At 49.6% G+C, this 27,622-nt stretch overlaps 2 protein-coding genes across 4 annotated transcripts; one reads left to right on the top strand and one right to left on the bottom strand.

Annotated features, from left to right (window-relative positions):
* The first annotated feature begins 325 nt into the window (after positions 1–325).
* On the top strand, positions 326–5,930 carry CYB561D1 (cytochrome b561 family member D1). Of its 2 annotated transcripts, none has more exons than XM_004320097.4 (3): positions 326–473; positions 1,007–1,044; positions 1,615–5,930. In XM_004320097.4, the coding sequence occupies exons 1-3, from the start codon at positions 326–328 to the stop codon at positions 2,116–2,118; spliced, it is 690 nt and encodes a 229-aa protein (XP_004320145.1). In that variant the 3' UTR covers positions 2,119–5,930. The 2 variants fall into 2 exon arrangements, with proteins under 2 accessions (XP_004320145.1, XP_019775389.1); XM_019919830.3 differs by having other exon boundaries at positions 1,007–1,068.
* Positions 5,931–9,604: 3,674 nt separating this feature from the next.
* Positions 9,605–15,193, bottom strand: AMIGO1 (adhesion molecule with Ig like domain 1). 2 transcript variants are annotated; one of them, XM_073809966.1, is made up of 2 exons: positions 14,877–15,193; positions 9,605–14,430 (listed from the first exon to the last, which is right to left on the bottom strand). In XM_073809966.1, exon 2 carries the CDS (start codon positions 14,328–14,330, stop codon positions 12,849–12,851), a length of 1,482 nt encoding a protein of 493 aa, XP_073666067.1. In that variant the 5' UTR covers positions 14,331–14,430; positions 14,877–15,193; the 3' UTR covers positions 9,605–12,848. The 2 variants fall into 2 exon arrangements, with proteins under 2 accessions (XP_073666067.1, XP_004320147.1); XM_004320099.4 differs by having other exon boundaries at positions 9,605–14,395.
* Between the last annotated feature and the right edge of the window lie 12,429 nt (positions 15,194–27,622).

Below are 27,622 nucleotides of genomic sequence, written 5' to 3'. Positions count from 1 at the left end.
ATTCGGGTGAAATAAGTTGTCGTAAATGTAGTTTCCACAGGCTATTTGAGACATAAGCCCCGTCAGCCCGGGTAGACATAAAGATACACATGAGTTGGGCAGAAGACACACGGTGGGCCCGGAGCTGTCCAGTCGCCTTCTGCCCTCGGGGCTCTCCAGGACGGATGCGCTTTCCCCCAGCCCCCAGAGGGCGCTGTGGACGAACCGCCGCATTGCCGGCGGCGTCCCGGGGAGGAGCCTCTCCCGCAGCCGAGGCCGCCTCCGCGATCGCAAACCCGGAAGACGTGCCCTGGCAGCTGGAAGTGTGGGGCGGCTGGGCACCGCCATGCAGTCCCTGGAGGTAGGTCTGGTTCCCGCTCCACAGAGGGAGCCGAGACTGACCCGGTGGCTGCGGAGAGGCAGTGGGATCTTGGCGCACCTGGTCGCTTTGGGCTTCACCATCTTTCTGACAGTGCTGTCCCGGCCAGGAACGAGTAAGTGTGCAAGGCGGGGCGGGGAAGGGGGCGGAGCCGAGATGCTGGAGGGGCAGCGCTTGGGAGCGCTAAGAGGCGTGGAGTGGGGACCCTAGCTGTGGATGGGCGGACTAGGGAGGGGTAGTAAGGGCGCGGTGGGGCGTGGCCTTGGGGGTGGGGCCTGGAAGGGTGGGGCTTTGGGTGATGGGAGGAGAGGAGGCGACTGAAGTGAATGGAACTCACTAGTTCATCATAAGCAAAGGCCCTCGTGGATGATACAAGTAAAGGAGGGCTGCCAAGGTCTGTTCTAGGACTGGGCTGGTAGCTGCGAGGTGCTGAATGGGGAACGCAGGCCAAAGTGGTATGTTTGCCCTCTTGGTTACTCACCCTAAGGCCCTTTGGCTGCTCCACTTTGCCCGGAGTTCCTGATTACCCATTAGGGTTGGAGACACTCCTCTGACCTTTCCCCTCCAGCCAGACTCTTTGGGCTCCAGCCAGCCACAGGGGTAGAAACAACGGTGCCCAGTCGTCAGTCTGTTCTCTTTGATTCTTAGGTCTTTTCTCCTGGCACCCTGTATTCATGGCCTTGGCGGTGAGTTTGGGCTTCTTTCTGCAGGTGATTGGTTTGGATATGCCCCTAAGGAAGCATCCAGCCTTCAGAAGGCTTAGCCTTTCTGAGGCTCAGAGAGGTGGGGGGAAATGCCCAGGGCCCCATCTTTCCCTGCTACCTGTGAGATCAGGAAACATGGAGGGCTGGGCTGTAGGTAGTCAGGTGGTTTAAGGGGGTGGGAGGACATGGAAGATACCATTTTTTTCTCCATTAGGGCCTGAAAGGAGGAAGTGGAAGGGGTGCAATCCAGTTGCTCCCCACTCCCAAAGTTCAGGAGGAAGTTTAACATTTGCTGTTCCCATTGGTCAAGAAATGAGGGTCATTGTCTGTGGTGGAGGTGGGGGCATGATGTCAGCCTGAATGATGAGACTTCCGCTCTAGCATGGATTCCCAGTTCTGCCCACAAATGCGGACCTGTGTGGCAGGCGGTCCTGGTGGGAGTTCTTTAGCCCCCACCCTCTGTCCTCCTTGTTTGGATGTAGGAGGGCACCTCTTTTTTCTTAGGCCTCCAAGCTGTGTCTGAGGCTCACTGGCCCTCTCCTGTGTTCACAGTTCTGCCTCTGCATGGCTGAGGCCATCCTACTCTTCTCGCCTGAGCACTCCCTGTTCTTCTTCTGCTCCCGAAAGGCCCGGATCCGACTCCATTGGGCGGGGCAGACCCTAGCCATCCTCTGCGCAGCCCTGGGCCTGGGCTTTATCATCTCCAGCAGGACCCGCAGTGAGCTGCCCCACCTGGTGTCCTGGCACAGCTGGGTAGGGGCTCTGACATTGCTGGCCACTAGCGTCCAGGCACTGTGTGGGCTCTGCCTCCTCTGTCCCCGGGCAGCCAGGGTCTCAAGGGTGGCTCGCCTCAAGCTCTACCATCTGACATGTGGACTGGTGATCTACCTAATGGCTACGGTAACAGTGCTCCTGGGTATGCACTCTGTGTGGTTCCAGGCCCAGATCAAAGGTGCAGCCTGGTACCTGTGTCTGGCGCTGCCCCTCTATCCAGCCCTGGTAATCATGCACCAGATCTCCAGCTTCTACTTGCCAAGGAAGAAAATGGAAATGTGAATTCCTCCAAACTGTGAATCAAGATGGGACACTTGACTTGGACTTCAGTGGTTCCTTTGGTGACCTTCAGGGATCTACTTCAGAAGTGGTAGGGTTTTTGTATTTCTTAGCTGGGCTAGGGGCTGCAGAAACCCAAACTGCTGTTGCTGACAGATGACTCAGTGGGCCCAAATGGGGAAACGTACGGGGCGCAAGTGAAAGGTGATGGGGAGCTTGATCCTGAAGCCTCCACTCTTGATGGGAGACAGAAGTGTCGGGTGGTGGTGGTGATGGTACTGGCAGTCATTTCTTGCTTGCATGCCTGGTGAAAAGTTGGATTCCTGTAACTTATGAATGACAGCTATGGCTCTTTGGGTCACTTTGAGAAAGCAGTGTAGTGGAGAGAGCCAATGGGTCTTGTTTATGGGGTGTGGTCCTTGTACACGCTATTGTGGGACCTTATGCGAGTCACATGTCTCAGGACCTCAGTTTCCTCATCTGTGTAATGAGTGATTGTTTCTAAACAATTTCTCTTAACATTCAGTGTCTGTCAAGTTGATGTCACAGAACACCCTCCCAGGTCTGAACCGTGGGTTGGCCCACTCAGCAGACTCAGAGTGTAATTCTTACATTCATTGTCTCCTTACCCCTCTGGAGGGACAGGTCTGCTCTCGTGGCCTTTCAGGAATCTGTGCCGATTTGGCCCCTGCACCAGGGGACAAGGGGTCAGGCACTGTGGAGAGAAGGGGCCCAGGTGAGGGTCTCCAGAACATCAAGACAGTAAAGGCACTAAAGTCACTTTAAAACTTTTGGAGGAGCAAAAGGGCATTGGCTTAACTAAGCCTCGGCTGGGCTTCTTAGCCCAGCTAAGAACTTCCTTCAGCTCACTTCAGGATCTGGGCTTGAGGGCTGCGAGACATCCATTCTCAGTGGCTAAGTAGTCCTGAACATCTCATGTTTTGTCCTTCTTAGGGCTCAGGTCCTTGCCTGAGCACATAGCTTCGTGGAGCTCTTCCGAAGCTGTTAGAACAAAATAAGAGTCAAGGAAATGGGGCAGGGCTCTTCTGATCTAAGAGAAAACAAAGTGTCTCTGGTTCCCCTTCTCCCCTCGTCAGCTAAGCTTTCCTCAAGTGTCATCTCTTGCCAGCTCTTTGGCCCAGGACGGGGCTGAACTTGGTGCCAGCTGGCAAATGAGGGCTGGGCTCTCTTCCCTGCAGAGACCCCTCCTTGTTCCAAACTGAAAGTATCAGTAGTTCCCCAGACTGCCCTCGGTGATAAGGGCTGGCTGCTAGATTGGTTAACTGTCGTCTGGCTCAGTCGGGGAGCTGGGACCTCCGTAGACCATGGCAAATACTGAAAATGGCTGAGCCAGGAAATTGGTGTTAAGGCTGGTAGAGAGAGCTCAGTGGGAACTCTGGGAGGCCTGGGGTGTAGGGCCTGGAGCTCTAGGTCCCAGGAGCAGGGGTAGATGTTCCTAGATAGCAATATTTTGGATATCTCAGGTCTTTAGAAGATTCAAGACCTCCTTTCTGGGTGGCTCAGAAGCAGGGAGGTTGGTATGATTCAACAGTACAGGAGTGAGAACTGCAGGGGCAGAGGGGTTCTCTGAGCGGACCTCGCTAGGATCCTCCCGGGTCAGGTGTCATCTCCTAGGAGCTCTCCAGACCCTGAGCATCTCAAGGGGGACCCCTGCTATGCAGAGGGTGATTGTTCCTGTCTTTTTCATTGCCCTCTCTCCCCTCTCCAACTCCTCAGTGTGTTCTGAACTTGGGAGAGATGGTTGCTGGGGCTGCATGAAGGAGATTCTCACTGAGGGTCGCTTTGATCAGGGAGCCCATCTCCCCTTGCCCACCACAGTCAGTGCTGGGAGTCTTACTCTGTCTATAGCAGGGTAGGAAGGCTGGGTGGGGTTCACCAGCTTGCTCTGGGAGCCAAGCAGGCAACACCATAAAGCCCGAGCCTGCCTGAGGTGTTGCCTCCTCCCAGGTGGTGCGGGGGCTGGTGAGCGGGCAGGCTGGCTGACAGCCGGCAGTTTGCGTGGGCAGTGCCAGCTGATGTCTATTCCCAGCCCTGGGAGGAAGGGGGAAGTCATTTATATTCCGCAGGAGGAAGGGGTCCCAGCTGTCACTTCTCTGACCGGTAGGCCTCGGGGTTGGGGGGGCAGAGGCACAGGGCAGAGAGGGGGGCACAGGTGGTCTCCTGCTTAGCCAGTCTGATTGCAGTATAGGGAGGAGGTCGCCAGGAGGAGCCCTTCTTCCCAGCTGGCCAGATTGTAGGGGGACTTCCCTCCGCTCCCCTCCTTTCTCCTTCCATCACCACCTGCCCTCACATCCTGGGGCAGCAGCTGGGCAACCATTAGACCTCAGTGCCAGAGCACTCTTCCTCCAGCTGGGATCTCGGGGGCTGACGGCTGCATATGCCTCTTGCTTGTGTGTTTCCTCCTCCCTACACCCTCTATCCCCCCACCTCCCTGTATCTCCCCATCTGGGGTGTTATCTGGGCTCCTCAGGAGTGAGGCAGAGGCCTTGTGGGAGAAGCAAATGGCTGCCCTTTTGCCCTTGTCCCCTAACTAGGGAAAGCTGCTAGTAGCCAGCCTGTTTTGCCTTTTAAAAAAAAAAAAGCCAGGGTGTTCAAGTTTTTTTAAATTCTGTGTCATTTGCACAAATTTGCATATCAAGCTCACTAAGTCCTGATTCCGAATATGATTACATTCAAACTCAGCCTTGAGGACATTAGAAATATAGATGCTTTTTGTATCTAAATCCAAATGGTAATAGGATCACCATTCTGGGTTCACATACCACCCCAAAGCCCCCATCTTTCCCATAGCCACCGCTTTCCCACCCCAACACTTCCCCCCGCCCTGCCCCTGGCTGGGGGGTGGTGTTGAATGGCAGGAGCTCTGTCTGGGGAAGTCTCCCAGCCTCACCTTCTTGGCTTTTCAGCTGCATCAAAGGTAGGCTGCTATCTCTTGCCAGCCTGTGCCTCCTCTGTCCGCACCCTCTCACAGCGCAGACTACCTCTCCCCACTCCAACACTGGCCTGTCCCTCCCTTCTCATCGTCCCCACCCTTCCGCCCCTGGGCATGGCTGCCAGTGGGTCTTGTTTTTAAAACCTCACCGTGGGAGATCCAGGCATTCTTCCTGAGCCAGCTGGCTGCTATGCCTAGACCCGTTCGGAGTTAACAATAATCATTAGCTGAACAGTGCTGGGGCTTTTCAGCTCCAGATCTCTAAGCACTTGCAGGCTGAGTCAGCCAGCCCTCACCTTCCCCCTCTTCTTGGGCTGCAGAGGGAGGAGGGGTCAGGAGTCTCACTTCCCAGCCAAGCCTCATCCTTCCTCTGGGAGCGGGCCCTGAGCATCCTCTGAGTAAACTAATAAGGCCTTTTCACCTGACAAAGGTCAAGATGTAGGGAACGTAGTACATGCTCCACTGACACTGGTAGTGGTGGCTGTTGACCTTGAACCTCTAGTACCCCTGCCCTTCCTTCTGTTGACCTGTCTTGGCCTCCAGGGGACACCCCTGACTCCCTCAGCATTTCTGGTGGCCCTCTGCAGGCTTAGGGAGCAGGGAGGCGTCTGGTTCAGTGCTCCCGCTGCCCCTGCGTCTGGTTGGCATAAAGAGCCTACGTATCATGAAGTGAAAAGTGAATCGACCTGGGAGCTAGGAAACCTGCAGTCTGGGTTTACCCAGCTCCTAACACTGGTGTGGCCACAGGCAAATCACTTACTGCTTGACCTATCTCACAGGGATGTTGTGAGCGCTAGATGACAGAATGCTATGTTAACAGGCATTGGGAAGTTCAAAGCATTAAACAGATGTAAACAGGTGGTATTACGTGCTTGTCCTTATCTCTCTTTCACTCAACCTGGCTCTGGGTTTTATGCTTCTTTTAGGGAGGCAATAAACAGTTATGGATAATGATGCTTAGAGGACCCAAGTCTGAGAGGTTGTGTTGCTGGCCATCACTGGAGAACACAGACATTTCCTCCTAGATGCAAGGTCAGGAATGCCACCAAGGCTATGGCTCTAGTGAAGCTTGCCCTGAGTGCTGCCAGCTAGTGCTTTCAAGGCACAGGGCTGATTGCAAATCTGGGAGTCAGTTATCCCCCAGGTCCAGCCTGAAGTTCCTGGAGCTGGTCTTAGTCTGGAGCTCCTGGTCACAAGTCTATCTAAATTTCTCCTACCTAATTCTGCTCTTCTGAGGGAAAGGCGGAGCAGACAATCCAGGAAGGGATTGGACACAGCAATGGACACAACACTGCCACACCAGCCCTCTGGTTTCCCCGATAGCCACAGGCTGCCTCAGGCCCTCACCCAGGCACAGCGTGGAGGTGGGGAGCTGTGAGACACAACCCCTGGCTTGTTCACGGGTTTGTTTCTCCTTCCTTGTTTCAGGCTCTTGGAGTAGGATCACAGCCCCTTCCTCCTCAAAGGACTTTATTGGAATTAAAACACACACGCACATGCACACGCACATACACACGCCATGAAAGCAGTTATGTTTCAATTAGAAGAAGGATACTTTCCATTCCATTGGTCTGAGAACAGCCAGCAGTCTGCCTGGAGTGGACACAGAGAGGCAGGCGCCCCAGGAGCGCAGAGGCTTCAGTATTTGTTTTTTAATCTTGGTGGGTTTTATTTTATTTTATTTTTCTCTGTCCTGGGATCCAGGAATGAAACACTAGTCAGGCATTGCAGTCATGGCCTCAGCAAAGCATAGGCACAGAGAAGACACAGCTGAAAGGCAGGAGGATAGTGGCCCAGAACTGCTCTGGATGGTGGTTTGATGTAGACAGTCTCCAGCACTGGGCTAAGCTTAAAGCAGACAGATTTCCTCCATTCCCTCCAGTAAGACCGCCTTCTCCCTACCCACCCACCCACCCAGAAGGCTTGACTAAGTTACCGATGTGCAGGGAATAAGTTCCAGTTTTTAATCTACCTGCTATTAGAATTTCCCAGATTTTTTGAACCTCTGTTAAAAGCAGATTAAGCAGCTACTTCAGGCTAGTCTCTGGTACCAGAGGATTCAACTTTGTCTCATTGAGTATACATGAGAGGCCCCCAGCACCCCTCTCTTTAAAGCAGATTCCCACTTATCTCACAGTGCTTTCTAAGGATGCCCAAGACTGGGCTCGGCCTTTCTGCTTAGGTCCACGCCTAAAGCAAACTACGGCCAAGTGAAGGAGCAGTGGGAGGTGCAGGAAAAGCAGCACAAAGTTCTATCCAGCTACAGTGCTCCCCAACCTGTGTGCATGTTTGTATGGGCGTGCACATGCATACACCCCCCCCCCGACTTTGGGGTCAGTGACTCTCACCTTATGTGTGTCAGTGCTGTAGGGCACCTAGAAGTTCCTGCAGGGCCTCATGTCCTAAAGGTTGGTTCTCTCCATGCCCTCTGTGATTGTGGGACGGTAACAAAGCCTATGTCTGACTGGAAGGCCTCAGGGCAGGAAAACACTTCATGTTTTCCACACAACAGTATATAAGCCTGATGAAAGGGCTTGACGTGGCAGCTGCTTTAGCTCTCCTCTCTGAAGCCTGGGGAGAGGAAGCATCCAGCATAGGCTCACTGTAGCCAGACCAGAAGAGCTAACCATACTACTGCATGGGCCTGAGACTTTTCTGCAGTGTGGGTGGGAAAAGTGAAGCTTCCCCAGCGGTTGCCCGGGAGACAAGATAAGGGGTACAAGAGCTACATCTGCAGAAAGGGAAGGAGTTTGAGAGATCAGATGGAAGAGAGACTAGGCTGGGCAATCCACTGAACTCCCATTTTCTGTTCTAAAAGGTAACCATCCTACTAACCTCATCCATTCTCCTGCAGTGCCACCTAAGAGGAGCTGGGGAAGAGCTGCAAAACATGGCAGACAAAACTGCACATCTTGGCCAGGACCTATGGAACTCCCTGGGGGGTTGGGGAAGGGGGGAGAAGGGGAGGGTTGAAGAGATGCAGCCACGGATTCCTTGGGATGATGGAGAAAGGAGTATCAAAACGTTTCAGGCACAGAGACAGGGCTCGGCACAGGCCAAAATACAGGGGAGAACTCTCAGTAGTCTTCCCCAGATCTGTTCTCTTTATCAGCTCACCCTCTTGGCTAAACTCAGCCATAGCAAAAACTGCTTTGGAAAGATTAAAAAATACTATATAAATGTAGACTCTAGGGGTGCTCTGGCATCAACATCTGTCATTGCATTGACTGCCAAGGTTGACTGGTCTGATGTGGCTGGCTGTGAGGTGTCTCCATCCCTCACCACTTTACTTGTTCCTCATGAAGAGAAAAAGACAGCTTTCCAGACAGAGGAGGACTGTCCTTTGGTCAAGATTTTATCCATGTAAGAAATTAGGTAATTATTCAAATTCTGATTCTTATTTTATTTTTTGACTGCACTGCATGACTTGCGGGATCTTAGTTCCTCAAGCAGGGATTGAACCCGTGCCCCCCTGTAGCGGAAGTGTGGAGTCCTAACCACTGGACCGCCAGGGAATTCCCCAAATTCTGATTCTTTTAGTTTCTCTTTTCCTTATACCATTTCCTCTTCCCTTGTGGAATCCACCATGACAATCCCCTACCAAGAGAGTAGCCAAAGAAACTGCATGTTCAGAGTTTAGTAGAATCCAGTCCAATTTCTGGTAAGCTGTCTTCTGTACCAAGAAAGTGGGGACCACGTTTCTGTGTTCTGTGCAATGCCTAGGACATATTACACTGTCAATGAATAATAACCTTCCTATTAAATTAATATACTTTAAGCCAAACTAAGATGGTTACCATTCACGACATGAACATATACTGGTAATAATCAAAATACTGTGAAACCGAGCTGCTCTCCCATCATTTCTTTTAACCCAGTCCAAGCATTTTTCCATGGTACAGTTTGCAGGCTTGATCCAGACTTTTAAGAGAACTCTTCAGGGAGACAACCCTCCTCCCCAGGGATCCAGAAAGCCTTCTTTATTTACAGGCTCTAGCCCCAAGTCATGGAATTTCTAAACTCTCTCTTGCTAAAGCGTCAGTGACATTTCTTTTGAGAATATCTGCCAGGTTGGCAAACTATGGTCTGCTGGCCAAAACCAACCTGCTGCCTGGTTTTGTATGGTCTGTGAGCTAGTAAGAGTTTGTGCATTTTTAAATGGTTAAAAAACCTCAAATACATGTTACAATGATATGGCAATTGCATTTTAATGTCCATAAATAAAGTTTTACTGGAACAGAGCCACAGTCATTCATTTGTGTGCTGTCTGTGGCTGCCTTCCTGCCACAACGGTACAGCTGAGTAGTTGTAACAGAGACTATATGGGCTGCGAAGCTGAACACGTTTCCTGTCTGGCTGTTTACAGAAAAGGTTGGCTGACCCCTGGTCCATCTTAATGCCTAGATGTGGATTCAACCCATGCCCTTATAACAGCATTTAACTCTTCTGCCCCTAGACAGGCCACACCCTTCTGAGGTCCAGTGAACCCCAGCCACAGGCTGAAAAGATAAATAAACCAGTCACAGACTATGCCAGAACAGAGACTCAAGCCAGGTTTAATGATCATTGTCTAGTTTTCAGAGCCCAGAGGCTCCAAGGTTTGCCAGCCTGAGAGTACATAAGTGGGAAGACTAGGATCCTGGACATGGGGAGGCCTGCTTGCTCCGCCAGCAGGGCTACGAGGAAGTACAAAGGTAAGGACACACGGAAAACTGGAATCAGTTGGCTTTACTCTCCCCAGCTGGGGTATGCCTGCTCCTGGCTCCTTCCTAGGAGCCTCATAAATACAGGCAAAGAAAAAAAATCACAAATAATCACACAGACAGATTGTACAGCCCTGTCGTTCTGTCTCCAGGGACACCTGCTTCCTGGGAGACACGTCTGGTTTATGGGAGTTGGGGTGATGGCTCGACCTTTATAACCAGAGCTAGCAGTTTCCTACACGGGGTTCTACTGAGCTTACATATGCTGAGTACCCGATCCCCCAGGTAGAAAGCTACCTTTGGGTTCTATCAACTGAAACCATGGGAGGAGGCTCATCACTTCAGTCTCTTGGTGGGGCAGCCAGGCACGTCTACCAGTCTCTCAAACCGGTAGGTACTGGCCAACCTAGTGGATACAGTGGGGAGACTTAGATCCTCAGGGCCTTTTAGTGATATTATGCCCTAAACTGGGTAGGATTTATGAAGCAAATGGCCCTCCTAGTCCTCAGGAACTCAGCTAGAAGGCCCCAGAAGACCCACTTCATTTGACATTCACTTTAAAGATTTTCAGAGCCCCAGATGGTGCCTAGAGGGGAAGCTGCAGTATGGAGGTGAGATTTTTCCCCGATTCCCTGGTAAGTCTGAGGAGGGAGTCCTGGTTCCTATAGCTTCAGTATCAGAATCTTCAGAAGTCTCTGAAATATAACCAGACAACTTTTTCCTCCTGCCCCTGTCTTACCAGGGCAGTTAACACAGGAAGAGCAACTTACAGCTCCCTGGTCCCCTGCCAGTGTTCTGGGTCTGTCACTGACCTAGTTCTACATTTATTTCTCACATATATCATCTTTAATCCAAGGAAGGTTTCTGAGGGGTCTGAAGAGCCAGCTAGCTCCTCATCACCCCTTCTCTCAAGATCTTCCACCTGTAGTTCTCCTAACTCCAGCCTTTGCTGAGAAGTTATTCAGTGTCGTGGAGATGTGGGTGAAGCTTCAGGCAGTTCAGAAATCTAAAGTACAAAAGTTTGTATTTGTGGAGCCTGGCATGGTCACTGTCTCTCCTACAGGGCAAGAAAGTTGTGTGCATGAAGTTGTGCACATGGGTGGCAACCACTCTGGAAGTGGACGTTAGTGGGGACTGAAGACTCACTGTCTTGATGGAAGTCAAGGTGCTGGGGTGCATGCAGACCTATGAGCATGCATCCCTATGAGCATGCAAGTACTTGAGGGAAATGCTGCACCTCTCTTGACAAAACTAGGTTACTAATAAAGGATGGACAGCAGTCTTGACATCCCAGGAACAGACAAGAAGCAGATGTTGAGTTCCAGTCCCCTCCCCGAATCTTAATAGGCAGCGGGAGTTAGGCCCTCCTAGCAAGCAGCTTTCACCCGCAGGTAAATGACACTTCTTGGAACCTAAAGAGAGATCAGAAAACTAGAAGATCTGGAGAACTTCCGATGGAAGGAGACTTGGTGGGAGAGAGGGGAGAGACTGAAAAGACCAACGTCAGAGAACGTTTTCACCTTGGCCCTGCTCGTCCCCTTGCCAAAGCTCAGAGCAACCAACTCCCAGGGCCTGCAGTAGAGTCAAAGGGAGTTGTCGTCTCTATACCCAAAGTATCCTGCAACTGGGTTGGAATGGAACGTTGGGCCTGTTCTTAAGTTCCTTGGGCCTGACAACCACAACTGCACAGACCTCTGGCTGACAGGGTCTCCTTTTCAAAGTTTAGTGCCACTGACTGTCTGTTACAAGACTGCCTGGAACCTCGTGGAGAGGGCAAGACTTAGCCACACTCCAAATTGCCATTCTTCTGTGGCAGAGACCACTCAATTCCATCTCCTCGGATGATGAGATCCCATGCTTTGGCCTTGCAGCAGGGCTGAGATCTCTAAGAGAGGAGCAAAGCGGCTTTGTCAACACAGAAGAGATACATACCCGGCCCCCTCCATCCCCGAGCCCAATCTAACCCAGCTGGGGCCAGACTTTCCCGGACTCCTTCCTTTGCAGAGCAGCATATTAGGGAACACTCAGAATCCCACCTGAACTTGACCAGGAGACTGAATGAAGAGATGGCATACACAAAAAATCAGGTAGGTCCAGCTGGATGCTACATAATAGAGGCTGATTTACCCTCCTCCTCCTAGTGCAAAGAGGCCCCCATCCCACGTCTGTGGCAGGCATCCACAGAAGCTCTGCTTTCAGCACCCTCCACCCTGGTGCTACACACAGGTGCTGGGAATCAAATGCTAACCAAGGGTTTCACCAACCAGGGAATTAGCCAGTCTGGAGTTTATCCCCCACCTCCAAGTTCTGTGCTGGCACCTATGCTGTGACAGGGACCCCTCGGTTCATGTTGTACTCCTCTGTACCACTGGTCCCAGGACAAGGCACAGATACCACATCTCACATTGTTGCCGTATCTGACAGGCAACAGGCCAGGCTCCTGCAAAGAACCATCCACCCAGGGCTCACCCAGAAAGAGGAAGGCATTAGTGGGAAGTCTTACAACGGCTTTGGGGAGTGTTACTGATTAAGGTCTCAGCCTTTTCCTGACTCATTTTTCCAAAGGTTTCCAATTTCCCCAGCTGTGAAGTGTGACTTCCTGGTCAAAGATAATATAGCTTTCCCCCAACATGGCTGCTGTGGAAGCTCCCGCCAGCACACACAACATCGCAGGTGTGGGTGGGCAGAGATAGGAAAAAATGATTTTTTTTTTCCAAATAATTTTCTCTTAAGGAGCTATGGATGACCTCAAAAAAGTTTAAGGAATCCGCTCTTCCTCCCACCCCTTCCTCATTCCCACCAGCTCAGATACACTCCTCTTCTTCCACCACATTGAGAACTGTCAGGGCTCTGGATAGGGGTGTAGCATTTGCCTGAGAATTAGCATATCCATATTTGAAAATCATGGCAGCCACACCCTGCTTGGGGTCTTGCCTGTTGCTGTAACCGTGACCAATTCCCTTGAGTTCGGGGGGAGCCCACTCCCTTGGGCAGCTAGCCCTCTCTTCCATCCCCTCATATCCTTCAGGGGTGCATTACCTCTCCTGGGGCAGAATCTCCCCACCAACCCATCCTGCTCACACCACAATGGGCGTATCAGAGAAGACCGAGCTGACTGATTCTGGATCTGACATCCTCCGCTGGCCCTTGCCTGTCGCCTCAGGCACCGGCAGGGTGTTGCCTGGCTTGAGCTTGCCGTTCTGACCCTGCCCGGTTCCAGCAGGTTCCAGGAAGGCCACCCGCTGGTCAAAACCATCATCCTTGTCCCCACCAGCCATAGGATCGTGGTTGGGTGTGGTACTAAGCATGGAAGAGCTGAGGCTGTCTCCTTGATGGCTGGAAGGCTTCTCGACACCCCGGCACCAGCAGCGGCAAGGGGTGAGGTACAGGTATATGAGGACCAGGACCACACTGAGGATACAGCCCACGAGGGTGGTATAGGCTGTGTTGAGGGTGTCATGGTGTCCGTGCAAGGTGAAATTGTATACTTTCAACTCCACAGACAGTGTCTCATTGAAAGCCTCCCCCACGGCATAGCAGGTATACACGCCCCCATCCTCGACCTGCACCCGCCGGAAATGAAGACTGCCGTCCTTGGACACCGTCACTGTGCTGTTGGCCACCTCATCTAGCACCCGTTCATTGCTTGGTGTCACCCACACCTTGGTCATCCCCTGCTGCTTGGTGTCACACTTGATGGTCAAGGTGTCACCCAGGTGGGCCTCCCAGGCACGTTCCTTGTACTCGCTGCAATTGAGGAAACTCAGACTGAAGACATTGTGCAGCTTCTTGGAGCTCATGCAGTACAGGTCCTCCTGAAAGTCCATCACGGAGCTCAGCTGCCGGTACTGCCAGTGGGAAAAGAGCTGGTAGAGCTCACAGTCGCAGTGTAGCGGGTTGTTGTGCAGGTACAGCCCATTCTTGATCCAGGCGGGCAGCTTCTGCAGGTCGGGCAATGGTAAGTTCTTTAGCTTGTTGGAGGAGAGGTCCAGGAGCGTTAGTTTGGGTAGCTTGGCTCCTTCCTTGACCAGTTCCAGAGGGAAGCGGGAGATCTGGTTCTGGCTCAAGTAGAGTTTCTGCAGCTGGACCACGTCGTCGAAGGCGCAGCGGTCAACTGCCATAATGTGGTTATTGTAGAGCAGCAGCACCTCCAGCGCCTGCAATTCACTGAACAGGAACTCGTCCAGGGTACGCAGCTGGTTGGAGGAGAGGTCCAGGTAGCGCAGGTTGGGTACTGGGGAAAAGGCCTCAGAGGAGATGAAGTTCAGCTGGTTGTGGCTCAGCAGCAGGGAGTGCAGGTGGGTCAGGCGCGTGGGGGTCCACTCAGCCCGCAGGCGGCTCAGGTTGTTGTGGCTGAGGTCCAGGAGCGCCGTGTAGCTGGGCAAGGAGTGGGGCACGTTGGGCAGCTGCTGCTTGGAGCAGCTGAGGATGTTGCTGGCACACAGGCAGGCGGCTGGACAGCTAACCAAGGGACGGCCAGCTCTGGCCTCCTCAAAGAGGAGCAGGAACAAGGACAGCAGCAGGAGCCAGAGGCCTCGCAGGTCACACTGGGGTTGCATAGTGTCACTGGGGAGGGCGAGGAAGGCCACAAGGAAGATCTGGGAGGAAGTCACCCGGGCATGTTCTGGTGGGGTAAGGAAGGGTCACTTTCACCATAGGCTTAAGAGAAAGAGGATGGGTTTGTGGTCACTGGGGCCTCTGGCAGGAAGGACCGACTTTCCTGCCTTCCCCTCTTCTCCCCCACCCCCCCCACCCCGCGGCCCCATCCCCGTTGGGCTAGAAGAGAAAGGAAGAGATGCTGGGTAGTTCCCAAGCACTGTGCAGGCGGTGAGCTCAAAATACTGGGACCGAGGAGGAGGTGGGCACAAGGGCCTGCTGCGCTAGGGTCACAGGAGCGGAGGATGGGGATCGCCGGGGCGTCAGGGACTGTTGGGGTTACAGGGATTGCAGGGCCCGGGTCTGGAGGCAGGGTCAGTAGGGCCTTTGGGGAGGAGCTGAAGGAAGGTCGACGGGGCACAGGCTGGGTAGGGCGAGCCCTAACCGGGCTGAGGGGCCCCGGGGCCTGTCGGGGCGGGCTCCCCCCGCGGGACCTCTGCTCACTGCACCTGCTCGGCGAGGACGTGTCTCAGCCCATGGCGGGTCCGGGAGCTCCGTCGCGGCCTCCCCTGGCGGCGCCTCACCGGCCGGCCTGCCGCGGCGCCCGCCTTTCGCGGGGGCCCGCGCCCGGCAACATCGCCTCCCGGGGACTTGCCGGGCTCCGCTCCGCTCCCCCCGCGCCGCAGCCTCGACCGCTGCGCCGTCGGAACCCCCAGACCACGGCCACCGTCTCCGGGTCCGCTGGGCCGGCGTGCAGCGGTGCCGGGAGCGGGAGGCGCCGCGATCCGAGCGCTGGGAGCGGCGTGGGGGCAGCGAACACCGCGCGCGCGCCCGTCACCGCCGCCGAGCCTGGGGGCGCGTGCGCGCGGCGGGGGCGGGGCGCACGTGCGTGTGTTTGTGTCGGAGCCCGACTGGCGGACCGGCGGTCGCGCGCCGCTCATTCCTTCTCAGAAAGTGTTGGGACCTGGCGAGGAAAACTGTCGGGAGGAGGGCTCTGGCCCCTTAGTTCCCCAATTACTTCTTCCACCTTCTTCCAGCCCCTTCACCACCCCATCCTTCTACCTACCAAAACCTCTCTCAGGAAAAGTAGGTCTAACTGAAGTGAATTCGCTGCAACTGGCTCTGGGCCAAGATGCGTCACATGTCTTCTAATTTTACAAATTAGAGAAATCTGGTTCAGTTCCCGGCTCTTAATGTTGGCGGGAAATTCATTAGTCACGTTCTGAGGTTCCTCCCTCCCCTCTCTCTAGGTCTGTGAAGTTCCAACATTTGGGGGAAAGATTTGGAGAAGGGCCTTTATTTTTCAGTCTTCATGCTACTGTTCCACGACTCTTGGGGTACCACTGAAAGGGTACAGCTCCACAGCCTACAAGCTGGATGGGCAGGAGTAGGGGTAAGGGAGGATCTTTGGTGCAAGCACAGACACCCTGTGAGGCAACTCTCTTGCTCTCTTTCTCACACACACACACACACACACACACACACACACACACACACCCCGAGTGCATACAAGCCAGGGACAAGTTTCCATTCCTGGAAACTCCAAAATCCTTCCCAGCCTGGGGGAAATCATTCATCCCTTAAGTCTGGCACTTGCCCTCTTCCTAAACCAGTATCAGCTCTTTCCCCTCCCCTTATGGAGCAATTCCAGCATAGTTTCTCTGCTACCTAATCCTCAAAATGAAGGGGGCGGGGGCGTGTCTTCTTTAGGGTGGTCCCTGAAACACCAAGAAGCTGTTAACCAGTGTGTGTTTTGGGGGTTGGGCATGGGAATAAGGGGATGTGAGAAGAGCCTAGACCTTATAATTCAAGACTAGCTGTTCTTGAGATGGTAGACCCTGAGGGAGAAATTACCTTTTTATTTTTTCTAGTTTCTTACAACAGCAAGAACAAGACTGAAATTAATGTCTCAATATATTAGCCTGCGAAGAGTTTTCAAAAGAAAGAATTTATATGTCACATGTTTTACCATGGATTTAAGGGAATGTATTATCTCTTCAAGGGGTATTAGCATGTTAACCCTATGCACAGTGTGAAAAGGTCTTTCCTTTCCTGTTTATTTCAGGCATCAGTGATAATGTAGGGAGGGTATTCAGGGTGTGGGAAATTCTGAAATCACATTGCATCAGTTCTTTATTGCGGTATAACAAATTGCCCCAAATTCAGTGGTTTAATACAAGAATATACATTTATTGTCTTTCACAGTTTCTGTTGGTCAGAGATTCAGGAGCAGCTTGAAAGGCAGTTCTGGCTTGGCAGTTGCAAACAAATGGAGCTACAGTCAATGGAAGGCTTGACTGGGGCTGGAGAATCAACTTCCACAGAGGCTCAGTTACATGGCTCACTCATGACTGGCCGGCTGTTGGCCGGAGAGCCTGGCTCCTCGCTGTAGAGGCCTCTCCACAAGACTGAGTGTCCTCACAGCACGGTAGGTGACTTCCCTCGGAGCAAGAGATTCAAGAGACAGCAAGGCAGAGGTCACCCTGACCTAGCTTTATGAGGTCACACCTGTCACCTCCACTTTGGTCACATGGACCAGCCCTGATTCAGTATGGGAGGAAACTACACAAAGTTATGAATACCAGGAGGAGATGATCTTTGGGGACCACTTTGGAGGCTGGCTATCACACACATCATCTCTGAAATCACATCTATTTTTCAATTTTAAAAAATGTCATACATACACAAGAGAAAATAATACTATGAATGGCCATGTACCCATCACCCATAGTCAATAATTATCAAGGGAATTCCATCATTTTGTTTTGTACAGGTATCCCTGAGAAACTCACGCTCTTCCCACCGCACCCCCATCCGCATATCCTGTACTGACTTTCCTTAGACTCGGTGTTCCAGGCTCTCTCCCTTCTCTCACTTTCCCCTTTCTGCTATGCTTAAGGGATGGATAAGAGACAGATACAAAGAAAGAAGCCCCCTTATGCTGGACACCGGTCTCAGATGCGGGTATCTGCAATTGAAGAGGTCACCACAGATATGGTTCTCAGTCAATCCTTTTTTTTTTTTTTTTTTTTTCAATTTTCAGGTCATTCAGAAATAACCTTGCCATTTTCAGATTTTAATGTGCATACAGATCACCTGGGGATATTGTTAACATGCAGATTCTGAATCTGTAGGTCTAGGGTGGGGCCTGAAATTCTGCGTTTCTAACAAGCTAATAAAGTGATGCAGACACTGCTGATCCACAGGCCACACTTTGAGTACCAAGGGTCTAGAGCTGTGCTGTCCAAGTCAGTAGCCACTAGCTACACGTGGCTATTTAACTTAATTAAAATTAAATAGCATTCCATTGTAAAGCAATTATACTCCAATAAAGAAGTTAAAAACAATTAAATAGCATTATAAATCACTTCCTTAGTGGCCCTAGCCACGTTTCCAGTGCTCAGTAGCCATATTTGGCCAGCTACCCTTTTGAACATAATCATGGAAAGTTCCACTGGATGGCCCTGGTATAAAGAATTGACTCATGATAATTCTCCTGCAGATGCTTTCTAGACCAGAACAACCATCTATTAATTTACAACAAAAAGAGGACCTTGGCAGGATAAATAGCAACAGGTTATTTATAGTGGGTGTTTATTTCCTCTTGCTGCAATGGATCAACCCAGTGTTCCTAAATACAATTTGAAAGATTGTTTGGTCAGCTCAGCATCTGAGCAAAAAAGGCTGGATATGTATATCAGGTTATGAGACGGGATAAATTGCTTTTCTCCATACTAGAAGTACTTTTTTTTTTCTTTTTCAATAACTAGTACTCATCACTTCAGTCAGAGCTGGGGGAAAGCACCCTGTTAGGAAGCTACCTTTTTTAAAAAAAAAATTAATGTATTTATTTTTGGTTGCGTTGGATCTTCGTTGCTGCGCGTGGGCTTTCTCTAGTTGCAGCGAATGGGGGCTACTCTTCGTTGCGGCGCTCAGGCTTCTCATTGCGGTGGCTTCTCTTGTTGTGGAGCACGGGCTCTAGGCACACGGGCTCTAGGCACACACTTTGGGGATCAAATGAGGTAACAGGTGTGAAAGTACTTTATTATTTATAAGTATTATCTTTTTAAAAACCTGGTTTTCTCCATGAGAGTTAGGAGATCCCCTGATCTTTTTTTTTTTTTTTTTTTTTGGCTGCGTTGGGCCTTTGTTGCTGTGCGCGGGCTTCTCTAGTTGCGGAGGGCAGGGGCTACTTTTCGTTGCGGCGCGAGGGTTTCAGTAGTTGTGGCACGCAGGCTCAGTAGTTGTGGTGCACGGACTTAGTTGCTCTGCAGCATGTGGGATCTTCTCGGACCAGGGCTTGAACCCGTGTCCCCTGCATTGGCAGGTAGATTCTTAACCACTGTGCCACCAGGGAAGCCCTGATCCCCTGGTCTTGATGTCAACATATGTACAGATCACCTTGCACAACTGTCTGCCTTGTTCCCACATTCTAGGGTATTGCCTGTTTAGAACATTCACTCATGTTTTCAAGCTCTCACTCTCTGTGCTATCTTTTATAATTTAAAAATATTTACAAATTTAAAATAAAAATTTAAATTAAAAAATTTTAATTTGAAAAATATTCTGCATTTTATGGAGAACTTCAGTGGTATTACTACTATCAGCACAGTCTTTGTAGTTCTTAGAGTATCTCCAAAAGAGCGGGCTCCAAAATGAAGCTATTTCTGGGAGGGGTAGCAATAAAGATGACTGCTTTGTTAAGTATTGCTTAAAGGGTTGAAATTGAAGCCCTTACCATTGGGTTGAGCTGTTTCTATACCTAGCAGTTCACCTATGTTTCCATTTTTAGTTTGTTCCTGAAGGTGCTCAATCTGGAGGATTCCTGTTGCCATCCTCCCACCTCCACTCCATAAACCATCACTCATTTCACTGATCCTTTTAACCTTTTAACTTGCCATTTAGTATGCTCACCCATTATTTACTGTCCAGGAGACCAATATGTCCTCTTTTCTGGACAACTGACATCCAACTCCCTCTTTGCTGCTCCTTACTCTTTTCCACTTCAACCCTGCACACTTTCTGGAAGCTCCACTTGACCTGCAGGAACCACAAGCATGTGGATACTAACCAGGGGCAGAAGAGGAATCACTGCTGTGGGTGGAGGGGTGCCATTGACACCCTTCAGTGTCTTGTTCAATCTGCAGTGCATGCTCTTGGTCAGGGTTATTCTGCTGCCTTAGAGGTGATCATTCCGATGGCTCAATCATGAACACTTTCTTGGCTTTTGACACCCACATATGGACATCTCAAAATAGTCCTGCACTGAGTCATCAGATAGATGTGGCTTTGAAATATTGCTGACAAATAAATTCATGGCTCAAAATGTTATTTTAGCCTTTAGCGGTGGGGTTCCCCCACCTCAGTCTGCCTGCAGCTGGCTGGACATCCAGAGATGGAAGACTTTTGTTCCAAAGTATTTGACGAATAAGACTACCCTGGAGCTCCTGCCTGTGAGTCTGAATAACCAGGAGGTCCTCCAAAATGAGTTTGGTGTTTTTTCATTAAGAAGTTTTGTCAAAGTTTTGATATTTTCTTTTCCTGTACACGCAACCCTCTCTTTTGATTTTGAAAGACTTTATATCTAAAATTAAAATTTAGCTAACGTGAGACTTCTAAGCTAGTTCATATCGTATGAATCCTTGACTAGTTTGTATCGTATTTGGAGAGTTAATATTCCAGTATAGGGATTCAGCACTTTTATGATTTTATAAAGGATTATAGTTAAACTAAAGGTTAAACTTGTAGTTAAGGATTTTTCTCACTTATCTAAGGCCATTTGACTAACATGACTAACTCTTTGAATTAATAGATCTTTTCCCTCGAATCGTACTTTTTGAGTCCTTACCTATTCATTTATGTTTCTTTTTTTGACTGCGCAGCCTGCCGGATCTTAGTTCCCTGACCAGGGATAGAACCCATGCCCCCTGCAGTGGAAGCGCAGAGTCTTAACCATTGGACTGCCAGGGAAGTCCCTATTCATTTCTGTTTGAAGTTTCTACTCTTTGACCACTTATACAGTTCTTAGCCTATTCTCAGGCTAATCATAATGTCAGCTGGTCTGGACCTTACCTATGATGAGAGAAATTTAGACTACTAGTGTTGGAAGATACCTTAGCAGTCAAGTTCACAAGCTGGGTCATGGCAGAACTGAGTCAGCCTGGAGAAGGAGTGTAACTTTGTGGTTAAGACCATAGTCTCTGGAGCCAGGCTCCTTGGGATCAAATCCTGGCTCTGCCACTCACCAGGTGACCTGAGCCAATTAATTACTTAAACTGTAAAATGGGCATAAAATATCTACCTAATGGAATTGTTGTAAGTATTTAATAAGTTCATGTACAGAGTCTCTAGCATGTGGTAGGCACTGTGTAAATGTGGGGAGGTAGGAGTGGGCTGTGCCCTTCATCCTTGTTTAGGGTTCTTTTCAGTGCAGGGTTATTTTCCAGGAGTTCTTTTCCAGGAGTAGTGCAAAGCATACAGAACTGGGGGAAAGCTGCTGAGGTTATGGGCATAGCAGAGTTCTAAGTGTTGATGAATGGAAGGCTAGGATTAGGAAGCCACAGTAGAGGCTGAAGGAGTGAGGCGGCCAGTAGTAGATCAGTCGGCTTATATGAGTTTCATGAGGGTACACCCCAGACCAGCAGGAAGGGCAAGGTCTGGCTCCCCAGAACAGGCAGCAGTTCCTGTAGAAACATGGGCAAAGGAGCTCCTGCTGTACTCAGTTTGGGTCAGACGATAACTGGTGTATCAAGTTCATTTCTGGGCAGCTCATTTACAGTCAGGAGCACAGCCAGAGGTAGTTGATGGAGTGGTAACAGTCCAGTAATCATACAATAATGCATTCTCTCACAAATATCTGTTGAGCCCCTAGGGCCGACCACTGTGTTTTATGCCTTGGGGTAAGGCTGGGTGGAGTGAGATGCAAACATGCTTTATAGAAATAGTTTCTTCCCTCTAGAACCTGTGTGGATTCCATTTAACGAATCTCTACCAATTGTCTATTATGTTCAGGCCTCTATGTAGTGGTGTGGCCTTTGTGACCCAGCAGAAAGACCACTGGACTGAGTGTTGAGAGAGCTGGATTCTAGTCTCACCCCTGACATCAATTATCTGTATGACTGTGGATAAGTTATTCTGGGTCTCAGTTTTTTTTTTTTTTTTTTTTTTTTTTTTTTTTGGCGGTACGTGGGCCTCTCACTGCTGTGGCCTCTCCTGTTGCGGAGCACAGGCTCTGGATGCGCAGGCTCAGCGGCCATGGCTCACGGGCCCAGCTGCTCCGCGGCACGTGGGATCTTCCCGGACCGGGGCACGAACCCGTGTCCCCTGCATCGGCAGGCGGACTCTCAACCACTGCGCCACCAGGGAAGCCCTGGGTCTCAGTTTTATCACAGATAAAATGGACGTTATGATAACTGCCCTATTTAAAGTACAAATTCCAGAGCCCCTGATCCACTGAATCAGAATTTTTACGGGAGGAGTCTGAGAAGCATTTTGATCATCAAGGCAGTTGGGAAACACTACCCTGCAGGGCAATGTTTTCTTTGTGTGCACTTCAGACTACCTACATCAGAATCTCCAAGGAACTTGTTTTAAAAATGGATTTCAAGGCCCAACCCAGACTTGCTTAGAACCTCTAGAGATGGGGGTTTGGGAATCTGTATTTAGGGTGAAGCTAGGTGATTCTTTGTATCCCACCCCCAAATTTGAGAACCACTATTCTAGGATTTTTGTGAGGATTTAATGAGAATGTATGTGAATACTTACTTTGGTAGCCATATATGAGGGATAACTTAGCAATGAGGACCTTTTACTTTGGGAGGAAGCCATAATAACCACTTCTGAAAGTTGAAGCGTTGTGTATTAGTCAGACTCTTTGGAACTGCAAAGAAGAGTCATACCCAATAGGTTTCAGGGAGAGAAGGTTATTGCAGGACCCTGCAGAAGTGTATTGTAACTAGGGAGTTGCGTTCTTAGCTGTAGTCACTATAAGCGCAGTGCCTTCAAGGCTAGGAGAACTGAAAAAGTGGTTTGAAATGGCAGAAAGAGGCTTGCAACCCAGAAGTTACCCACCTTCTGTGGGTACCAGCAGGATGTTTATTTCCCCAGGAAGAGTCTTTGAATGAGTCAAATTGCTACCATCCAACATGGAACACCCTTGTGATAAGAATTCCTATCAAGCTCTTTCCTTTAGCCTCCTGTGTGCCCAACCCATACATGGTTAACTTCAGTATGTGAATTTATCCCCATCCAATCATCTGTGGTTAAAGTAGCAGGGCTAGTTTTGCTCAAGATACATAACAACTTGGGAATCTGCTTTCTTTGGAAAAGCAAGGAGGGAAAAATCTAAAAAAGTAAGCATTTTTGAGGACTTTTTATTTGTCTAGTATATATTTCATGAGGAAGAGGGAGTAAACAAATGAAGTATGGCTCTAAAATTTGTTAATACAGACTCCTTTGTGAAACAGTGGATTCCCTGCCCCTAAGTACATATTTCTTGGGGGCAGGGATCTCATAAGGCTTGGAATCCATGGAATCCTAGATTGAAGACTCTTCTGGGCCTCTAAAGGGAAGAGCTGTTCTACCAGGTAGAAGGGTCAGAAAAGCAGATTTCCATTCCATGACCAGAAACATCTTCTGACATTTCAACTGTCCAGTAATGGATCTTTTCCATCTTGAGGTAATGAACACCTCATCACGGGAAGCATTCAAGCAGGTGCTGGATGACTGTCTTGCTCAGATGTCCCTTCATTTGTTTGTTCGTTCATTCTATCACATACCCCAGTCACATACAGCAAGAACTCCTGTGAGTGTTTAGGGGTAGAAAAGTGAAATACAAAGGTGGACTCATAAGAAGCTGTGTCTGTTCTTAAGTGTCATTGTTTGGTGAAAGAAACTGAGACATAGATGGTCACAATGCATGGTGACAGGTGCTATAAGAGCCTGTGTGTAAAGGGCCAGAGAAGAGAAGGGAGCAAACTTGTGGAGGAGTCCTATGTAGGACCCAAGGTTGACCAGATGATCCCTAAGTTCTCTTCCAACTCTGGGATCCTATGCAGCAATGGATCCAAGAAGAGGCTTGGGAGAGCTTTATCCATGCCCTCCGTACAGATGTATGATATCTGTAAAAAAAAAAACCCAACATACTTGGTATGCAAATACAGCTTTAATACAAATCTTCCAGCTCCCTCACTCCCTACCTTCCAACCAAATAGCAACCTCTTAGCCTGCCCTATACAGAAATTCTGAAACTGTTACTGATTCTAAGGTTCTATATTTTGCAGAGTTATCAAGTCATAGGTCTGAGCCCTTACCAGAGGTTGTTATTTGGATAGAGCATCTGGAAATGCAGGGATTGCCAGTGAGAATGGGCTGGTGAGGAAGAGGAAGGGGCCAAGAGGGAGTGCAGTTGAGCATGGCCTCAAACCCAGAGCCATCTCCCCATGGCTTAAAAGCATTTCCAACAACTTTGAGGTTTGAAAGCATTTCCTTCCCTCCAAGGTTTTCCTCATTTTCTTCGCCTGCTTCCATAGACAGTACACCCGCCCTCTCTCCCTCCCACCAAGGTCACCACTCAGCAGGCTTTGATAAATGTCATCTTTTTTTGAAAGTCGCCTTGGAAAAAGGCAATTTGACTGCAGTGAGGCAGAACAGGGATGTGAACGCCAGCCGCCCTTTATTGACCAGAGCCCAACCCCAAGAACAAAACGAAGCGGAGCGCTGTGCTGCCGGGGCTCCTGGTAATCCTGAGCCGCCTCTCCCCAGGGATCGGTGCACTGTGCACCCAGCAGCGCCTGAGTCCTGTAGTCGGGGCTCTTCCTCCCTCTTTTCATCTCCACAGCCCTTTGTCTTCTGCTACTTGTTTCCTGGCTGGTAACTAAAGGTCCCTGAGGATCCCCCCCCCCCCCCCCCCGCCCATCGCTCTGGGGGCGGGAGCCCTCTCCACTGTGCAAGCAGTGGGCTGCTGATTAACGCAGGGAATAAATAACAGCAAGCTAATTATCTCCTGATTGCAGTTTGCCTTACTAACAAGGCCAGGCTGGAGTGGTGATGCAGAGGTTGATACTATTCCAAGCATGCTTCTGGGTTCAGGGAAATTTCCATGCCTTTCCAGTCTGGAGACAGTTTCCCTTCCCAGGAGCTCTGGAGTTCTAAGTGGAGATGTTCCCACTCCTGCTTCACCTTGCAATTGAGCGACTCACCCCAGACAGATTGTGACAGACCCTGGTGGGTGATGGGAGCTGGCATCTCATAGAAGCAGGGAAAGGCTTTCAGGGAGGCTTGGGGGTTGGCCAAGGTCATGGAGAGATGTGTCCTCAGAGACCACACTCTCGAGCACTTAGTATCCTAATTACATCTGCTTCTCCAACTGCTTGAACTGAATGGTTCCCATCAGACCTGCAAACATAGTAGAAAAGTGCTAAGAGCACTGTTCTGGGGTCTAGTCCTAGCCCCGACTACCTCTGTGACCTTGGATATGCTCCTTAATTACTCAGGTCCTCAATTTCCTCTCTATGAAATGACAGTCAGGCATTTCTCTATGAAATGAAGGCTAGGCAAACCTTGGGGCTTTGCCCAACTCTAGAAATATGACTTTGTGACTTTACTCGGAAGTTTAGACCGAGATATTGAGAAAGCTCCCAAGGCTTCTCATGTCCACATCTCCAGCCTGAGGTTTCCTTTCCCCCATATTATTGCATTGTTCCCCACTTTCCCCACCTTCTTGATCTGATTTCTCTAACTCTCTTGGTCTTGAAAAATTGTCTTGCCTGGAGGGAAGAAGGTGAGGAACGTCCTCTTCAGGAAGATGTAAGTTTCTAAAAGCCTGGACTGCGCTGACATGCTGAACAGCTATTCATAGCTGTCAGCCTATGAATAGCCAGGATGTAGACGTGACCAGGAACTGCTGCTGGCCTCCTGTGTCAGGAGAAGAAATCAACTTGTCCCCAAGCCTTTCGGACCATCCCCAGACTTCAGGCCTTGTCACCACTGCCACACCAACCAGAGTCCACTTGTGGGAAATTGAAGGACTGTCCCCTTTCACCGGGGAGACTCACCTCTACAGGGTGGGCAAGTCTCCTGCCAGAGGCCAGGTGTTAGGCAAACCAGGTGTTTTCATCTGATGAAGATGCATCCATGAAACAGCAAATGTGGGCCACAGTCCCCTTGGGAAAGGGGAAGGGATAAAATGTTGGTCTAGTGTCATGCTTGCGCTAAAGAGGAAAATGTTATTTAACTTGGTCTGATCTGATGGGAAGAACTCTCAGGTAGGGATCAGAAGGTCATATTCAACATGATGCTTCATCACTTCTAAAGGGTAAACTTTGGCAATTAATTTACTTTCTGTATTAGTTAGAGTGAGCTAACTGATGTGACTAATAACCTCCAAGTCTCAGTTTCTTATCACAATACAAGTCAACATCACATTCACATAAGAGTTTAATGCAGATGTTCAGCTGATGGCCTTGCACAGGGTGATACAGGGACCTAGAACTGTCCATCTTGTGGCTCAGCCAACTGCTACAGGCTTTGGAATCCTCTAATGAATCCTCTGTATTCAGTCAGCAGATGGGGAAGAGACTTGGAGCCTGCAGAATTGTGTGGAAGGTGTTATGGGTCTAGAAGTGGCATTCATCACTTCTGCCCACATTCCACTGGCTGGAACTCAGTCATATGACCACACCTGATTGCAGGGGAGGCTGGGAAATGTAGTCAAGCTTGCACCCAGGAGGTAAAAACAAATGGTTTGGTAAACAACTAGTCTGACATACCTTCTTTAAAATTTTTTTCCTGAATTTATCAGTAGGGCAAAGGATCTCTACTTTGTCATCTTTACAAAGTTAGAATGAATATAAAATAAGAAAACAGATTATGAGAGAGCTTTAAAAATGCAGAATGGGGACTTCCCTGGTGGCTCAGTGGTTAAGAATCCGCCTGCCAATGCAGGGGACACAGGTTTGATCCCTGGTCTGGGAAGATCCCACATGCCGTGGAGCAACTAAACCCATGCGCCACAACTACTGAGCCTGCGCTCTAGAGCCCGCGAACCATAACTACTGAGCCCGCGCACCTAGAGCCCGTGTTCCACAACAAAAGAAGCCCGTGCACCACAACGAAGAGCAGTTCCTGCTCACTGCAACTAGAGAAAGCCTGCACGCAGCAACGAAGACCCAATGCAGCCAATAAGTAAGTAAGTAAATAGAAAGTAACTTTTAAAAAAAATGCAGAATGAAGAACACACATGTTATAATCTGTTTTTCAGATTAATCTAGAAATAACTTCATAAATACTGGCTATATTACTCTATTAGAAACATTAAAGATGCTCTGTTATTGGAACAGATATCTTTAGGTTATAGGATGTGTCTGAATGTGTAATTGATTTCAATATGTGATGAAGACACTTAAATAAATGCAATCCTTCAAAAAATTATAGAATGTGCCCTTCCTCTCCTCTTTCCCTTTGATATAGATGGAGGATTCAGTCAGCATAGCTAGTGTGGTCAGTGAGACTGGGGTCAAAATTTGGCCAGTGCAACCAGTATGTTTGGTGAGCCTGGGGCAGAGAAGATACCTCATATGATTAGGAGATTGATTGCAAGTAGAGGACTTGAGAAAATAGGTAATATATTGAGGATAATGGGAGCTATATTTCTCACGGTTAGTGAAAGGGGTTACATTTATGGAAAGGAAATAAACCATCAGAATTAGGGTAATTAGTTTGAACCCATGTTTTAAACATAGATAAATAGATGTAAGGGTGTGTGTGTGTGTGTGTGTGGTGTGTGTGTGTACATATATATTTCTAGTTCCGTCTATTTAAAGGTCCTATAAGCAATGACACCTGAATAGCAGTGAACACACCAATCACTCTGATCTTTGTTTCTAAATTTTCCACTAAAAAGAACCAGGACTGACCAGCCTAAAAATTACTAGATGAACCTAGAGCATCTTGTTGTGCTAGAAAGTAAGGAATTGCTCAAAGAATGATGGGAACAAAAGGATACATAATCCAGGGCTTCCCTGGTGGCGCAGTGGTGGAGAGTCCGCCTGCCGATGCGGGGGGCGCGGGTTCGTGCCCCGGTCCGGGAGGATCCCACGTGCTGCGGAGCAGCTGGGCCCGCGCTTCCGGCCGAGGCGGTGAGAGGCCCGCGTACTGCAAAAAAAAAAAAAAAAAAAAGGATACATAATCCAGATGGAAGGGATACCCACAGGCCAAGTCTGGAACAATTTAGGCATCAAAGTAAATAATTTTAGCA

This window comes from Tursiops truncatus, chromosome 1 (assembly GCF_011762595.2).
Source record: "Tursiops truncatus isolate mTurTru1 chromosome 1, mTurTru1.mat.Y, whole genome shotgun sequence".
NCBI classification, from domain to species: domain Eukaryota; kingdom Metazoa; phylum Chordata; class Mammalia; order Artiodactyla; family Delphinidae; genus Tursiops; species Tursiops truncatus.
The sequence above is the reverse complement of the archived record's forward strand: the minus strand, read 5'-3'. Positions and strand labels throughout refer to the sequence as shown.